Source organism: Chrysemys picta, unplaced genomic scaffold (genome assembly GCF_011386835.1).
Source record: "Chrysemys picta bellii isolate R12L10 unplaced genomic scaffold, ASM1138683v2 scaf2676, whole genome shotgun sequence".
NCBI lineage: Eukaryota > Metazoa > Chordata > Testudines > Emydidae > Chrysemys > Chrysemys picta.
Window position 1 is genome coordinate 1,760 of NW_027055378.1, and position 6,241 is coordinate 8,000.

The 6,241-nt window shown below is 44.7% G+C and overlaps 1 protein-coding gene across 1 annotated transcript; it reads left to right on the forward strand.

Annotated features, from left to right (window-relative positions):
- Nucleotides 1–5,116: 5,116 nt before the first annotated feature.
- On the forward strand, nt 5,117–6,088 carry LOC103307450 (olfactory receptor 5AR1-like). The gene has a single exon (XM_065580356.1). The coding sequence runs from the start codon at nt 5,120–5,122 to the stop codon at nt 6,086–6,088; it is 969 nt and encodes a 322-aa protein (XP_065436428.1). The 5' UTR covers nt 5,117–5,119.
- The last annotated feature ends 153 nt before the right edge of the window (nt 6,089–6,241 follow it).

The following is a 6,241-nucleotide window of genomic DNA, read 5'->3' on the forward strand; positions in this document are numbered from 1 at the left end:
CTGAGGCTCAAAGGCACAAAAGGGCTGTTAGATTCCTAGTTCCCACAGACGCTCATTGGGAGCTGAGTGCTTAACTCACCTTTGTGCTTTGGGAATACCCCTCCTTCGGCTACGTCTACACTTCCGTGCACACTTGGATAGCTGACTGTGTACGCGCTCTTGCATATTCCTCAGACCTGCGTGTAGTGTCCACATATACTGTGCTGGAGAGCGGTAAAACCCTGTGTAGACCACATACCTGCATCCACACTGCCACTTTTGTTCTGCCAAAGCAGCGCTACCACTTCAGAGGCAGTATCCCAGGGTTCTGTGCCTCACAGGAGACACTCTAGGAACTGCCTTTCTGAGTGCAGTTGCCACAGCCCATCCCTTTTACGCATTTGCCCATGGCAGTACCCGCTCATCTCTCCCTCTGGCCACACTGGGTGGTAGACATGGAAGGATGATGGTTCTGCTCCAGCTCCTTGTTAGTAGGTTTTCTCTTCACCCTCTCACTCCCCCGGTTCTCGTTATGCAGACAGAAAGCTGACCAGAAGTCCGAAGTGCAGATAATGCAATGTTTATTGGGTTTAGTTTCCAGCAAACATGTCCCATAACTCTGAGATCACAGAACTTTGTTTCCCAGTGTCCTGTTCCCCACCTCCTCAGTAGGTATAATTATACCTGCAATGCACGCCCACCGTCCCACCCCTTACAACTTATGGTCACGCTCCGTTTCAGAGGGTCATGGGTCTGGGGGGTCTTCTTCCCACCCCTTTTGTGCCCCATGGGAGGGGTAAGGAGTGAGGTTGTGCTACAGTCAGAGGCAGGCATTTCTCTGGCCTTTTAGTGTTTTACCTCCCCCCGATCACCCTTTGCCCCTCCTGACTGGTTGTTTGACCTTGCCTTGAGATAGGAGTTGAGGCAGTCTTCAAGGGTGTGCTCATATATTACACTCCCACCATGCCCAGTAACACTTTTACTGCTCTTCTCTGTTCCCATTATACGAACAAACCCATCTGGCTTAGGCAAAAGCAGCATACACAGTGTCTGTCTTTGTCCTTAGTAAGGGTCCCTTTCTTCACACATATTAGTAAGAATGTGTGTGTGTGTGTGTGTGTGTGTGTGTGTGTGTGTGTATGTATATATATATATATATATCAAAAAATCAAACAGGCAAACAAAACTTAAAATACTATCTCAGGTGAAATTACAAGCCAGTATCCTACATTGGCACTCGCACTCCTAACACTCCTTCTTGAGGGACGAGTGTTCATGAGGTAGGCAGGGCAATTGGCAAGATGCTGGGTGGAATCTGGACAGAACTTTCTGACATGACGAAGATGGCTGACCATGATGGGTGACTGACAAGCTCCTTTGGCCCCATGGAACAGATATGGTGACTGGCAGTATTGCCAAGGTATGCCCATGGATGGACTGCCACTTCTGGTCCAGGAGAATCAGCATGGTGTCGTGAGATTGCATGATTTTGGATAACTGGGATGACGAACGATGGCTTCAGAACTTCAGAATGTGTGATGAGATCACCCCAACCCTCGAGTGCCACAAGCCTCGATTTAGGAAAGCCAGGCCAGTGCCAAAGCGAATGGTTACTGCCCTGGGGAAGCTGGCGATACCTGACCAGCTCAGACAACATTTTCAGTTCCCAGGAAGGACTGGAGGCTAATAATGGTAAGATCCAGGTAGTACTGTTGTTTTTAATATAAATATTTACATTGCCTCCTGGGGGTGGTGGGAAAGCGGTTTAGTTCCTTCCCGGGCCCTAGGAAGAGCTCTGTGTATGCTCAAAAGCTGGTCTCTCTCTCACCAACAGAAGTTGGTCCAATAAAAGCTATTACCTCACCCACCTTGTCTCTCTCTCAAGCTGAGAACTGGAAGCCTGCAAGGTGTGCAAGAAAAATCAGTTATTGGCTAAGCTCTATTTATATGGCCCCATCACCAGAGTATCTCAGTAGCTTTAATATATTTATCCTCACAACATTCTTGTGAGGTAGGGAAGCGTTAATATCCCCAGTCTGCAGGAACAGAGAGACTAAGTGGTTTGCCCTACGTCACACAGGAAGACTGTGATGGAGAAAGGAAATGACCGTGTCTCCTGAGTATCAGGCTAGTGTGCAAGCCACTGGAGGGATTGTTCAGGTTCCTGCCTGAGAAAAATAGCTGGTTCACTTTGAAAAAAAGAGATAAAAGAATCACCAGGGAGTTTGCACAGGTTTTGTAGGCAACACAATTATGTGCAGTTATTCCCAGGGGACATGAAAGATGTTCTAATAATCCCACCTGTGCCTGGCCTCATGTTCAGACTCGGCAGCACTCCAAGGATTCTGTCCCAATATGCCACCAAAACAAATATAAACAACCCCTCCGACCTCCAAAAACAATCCCCTTTGGGATCAAGAACATCAGACATCACCCTCTTGTAGGTTTGTCGTTTAAGCTCCAAAGGAGATGGTATAAATTTTCTCCTTTGGTTCCGACATGTGGATACAATTGTCATTTAGAGCTAATTCACGTGGAGATCAGACTCACTGAAATCAGAGTCCTGATTATCTGAACAGCACATTTATATTGTTTTTTTCTGTTGCAGAATAAGCAGTGACAAGGGAAATGATGCCCACGCCGCTCACATTCTGAGAAAGGGAAGCGATTACTTAGGTAAGAATAACATATTGCAAAATAGAGGGCGTCTCAGAGTATTAAAACTTTTATTTCTATTTTTTTGAAAATGTATTTTGATTGTAAAGAAATGTGTCCAGTCGGCATATTTGCCACATGTGTCTGGGGGAGATCAAGGATGTGGATTGTTTCATTAATTATGTACAGTGATGTGGTGCAGGTGATGGACTATTCTGGAGGTAGATATTCTAAGAACACTGGATCCTCAGCTGGTGTCGGTCAATGTAGATCCATGGAAGTCGATTCCCATTCATGCTACCTGAGCATCTGACCCATCATTCTTTATCCACAGCTGAATCAGCAACTCCCACTCCCCCCCCCCCGTTTAGTTCCTAGATTTATATCCTCTAGATGTGGGACTAGTCACACTCGCAGACTGCTGAAAGAGGGGAGCAGTGTTTTAGAGAAACCTCCCATTGTCACAGCCAGTGCGTGTTCTGGTGCATAGCGTAGCAGATGCACTTTCAAAAGCCATCAGTCTAACTCCTTCCCCGTTGATATACATCCTGAAAAACAATCTTTAGAAACATGAAAACTAGCGATGGTCAAAACAATGGATGGAGCAATTCTGTCAGAAAATGCAAATTTGACAAAAAAATAACATTTTGCAGGAATGCATTGATTTTGATTGAATTTTGGATGGGAACACGGCTAACCAAAATATGTTTTACTTTCTCATTTTGTTTTTATAATGTAGAAATGTTTTGCTCTGATAAGGTAAAAATGTTTCATTTTGAGTTTATCGTATTGTTTTATTTCATATTTACTTTTATATTATATTAAAACTTTAATAGTCTATATTATATTAAATATCTTACATTACATTATTATTTTAAAATTACTGAAAAAAATCAATATTATCAAAAATATCTTTTCAATGTTTATGAATTGAAATTCTTGTTCGGAATTACCGTTCCTGGGTAAAGTTTGAAACGTCAACATTTCATTCTTATTTGGAATGAAATCAAATTTCAAAATTTGGATTTAACCATGGAATGGAAATTTCCTTTTCTAATGAGCTCTAATTTAAACCAATAAAGAAAATGTGTAAGGCCAGATTCACCAAGGGATTTAGGCGTTGGAATGCTCAGTGTTATACTGCCTAACTTTTAGGTCCCTAGAAAATTTCTAGGATTCACAAAACCTGAGTTAGGACCCTGGGTCCCCTATGCCATGGGGGGAGGCGGAGGAGAGAAAGCTGACTAGGAATGGGGTCCACAAAAGCCAGCATGCTGCGTGGGGGGCTCGCCAATGGGAGAATGCCCTAAGCGCTGTCCCTCAGGAGTTCAGCACCTGAGTCCCGACTGCTTGTGATCAATGGGCAGGAGGACAGTCCTGTAGACCGGCACCTAAGCGGCTTCTTTTGAGAAATGCAAGGGAAGGAAGTGTCGGTGCTCATGCTGGCATCACCAACCTTCTAACGTTTATTCTGGTGGTAAAAGCAGTCATCCAAAGTGTGGGAGACCCAAGTTCAATCCCTCCCCTGATAGGTCGGGCCCCCGGTATAAGGAGTGGAACAGGAGAAATAGGGTAAAATTTTAGGAGGGAGTTAATTGTGTGTGACATCAGAAACTCTGAAGTACAAACAAGGCACCAGGCTACTGGTACACATACTCTAGAAGCTCATCGTGTAACTCTGGCAACTCAGTATGGTGAATACAGATCCCTTTCCTACAATTTTGCCTGCCTGCCACGTACCTTATTGTATGAAACAACTAGCCTGGCCCCATAAAAGAAAGTGGACAAGCACCTATGTCCTATATCCTCACCTTAATAGCTTGCTGTACAAAGAGTACCACTGACCAGGGGTGGAATTAATCAATCTGGGTAACTGTATTTGAATCTAGTCATAATAAATTATATTGTAATAAGACAGCACTGGGTGAGCTCTTGGCAGTAAGCACTGAATGTGGGACTTCTATCTAGTAGAATGATTTCAGAGTGGTAGCTGTATCAGCAAAAAGAACAAGGAGTACTTGTGGCACCTTTTCTCAAGTAAATGTGTTCGTCTATAAGGTGCCACAAGTACTCCTCATTCTTTTTGCTATCTAGTAGAATATAAGCCTCTACTGCCTGATCATTCATTAGCCATCCCTCGATTTGAGGAGGATCTCTACCATGGATTTACATATGGGTCCTGAGATAACTCAGGAATCCAATCCTGGAACCACAAATCTGCCCACAGTTGGTACAGACATTTCGTGGCCGGCCAGCTCTCTGCTGGGAGAAAGTTCTTTCTTTTTCCTACCGCCTGTGCTAAGAGACCCATGGCTGTTAGTTCAAAACCCATAATGGAGTCTTAAACCTCTGTTAGATCTCACCAGAGAACCACACGGTATATGATCAGAATGACCCCAAGGAATTGATACTCAGCCTTTATTTGTCTCTTCTTTCCATGTAATGCTCGCTTTCTCCCTTGTGGGGAACAGCACATCTGGGATAAATGTTGAAGGGGAATCACACCACTGTGACCGAGTTCATCTTGTTGGGATTCACGGACAACCAGCCCCTGAGAGTCATGCTCTTTGTGGTGTTTCTGTTGATCTACCTGCTCATCCTGGTGGGGAATCTCGGGATGGTCACTTTAATCAGGATTGAGTCCCGGCTTCACACCCCCATGTACTTTTTCCTTAGTAACCTGGCCCTCTTAGATGTCGGATACTCCACTGTCATCGCTCCCGAGACACTGATGGCCTTTGCAGTGGAGAGCAAAGCAATTACATTCACTGGGTGCGCTCTGCAGTTCTACTTCTTCTGCATTGCTGTGTCCTGTGAGTGTTGCCTGTTGGGGGTGATGGCGTATGATCGCTTCACAGCCATCTGCAGCCCATTGCTGTACACCGTCATCATGTCCAAGCGGTTCTGCGTGCTGCTGGTGCTGGGGTCGTACCTAGCCAGCTGGGTAAATGCAACAGTTCAGACTATATTTATATTCCGTTTGTCCTTCTGTGGATCAAACATCATCAATCATTTCTTCTGTGATGTGCCCCCCATCCTGAAACTGGCCTGCTCTGACACCCACATCACAGACACTGTTCACTTCACCTTTTCTATTGTAATTATAACATCTACTCTCCTGACCATTGTCATCTCCTATGTGTACATTGTGGTTGCTATTCTAAGGATCAGCTCCACGGAGGGCAGGCGCAAAGCCTTCTCCACCTGCACCTCCCACCTGACGACCATCACCATCTTCTACGGAACGGTCATTTTTATGTATTTACGGCCCAGTTCAAAGTACTCCATGGACCAGGACAAAATCATCTCTGTGTTTTATACCCTGTTGATCCCCATGCTGAACCCCCTGATCTACAGCCTGAGGAACAAGGAGGTGAAAGAGGCTTTTAGGAGGATGATGGGAAGGTTTTTTTTCCTCAGTGAATGTAAAGGTGGAGACTTTAATTTTGAATAAATAAATGGGAGTAAGATGGAGGAGTCACTTCTCTGTGTCATTATCTTGAGTTCTGTGAATCACCAAATGTGTTTGTGTTGCATCAAAAGACACTAACGGTCAGATTTTCCAAACAGTTCTGCATCCACCCACCAGCTACTAGTTCAGCACTTC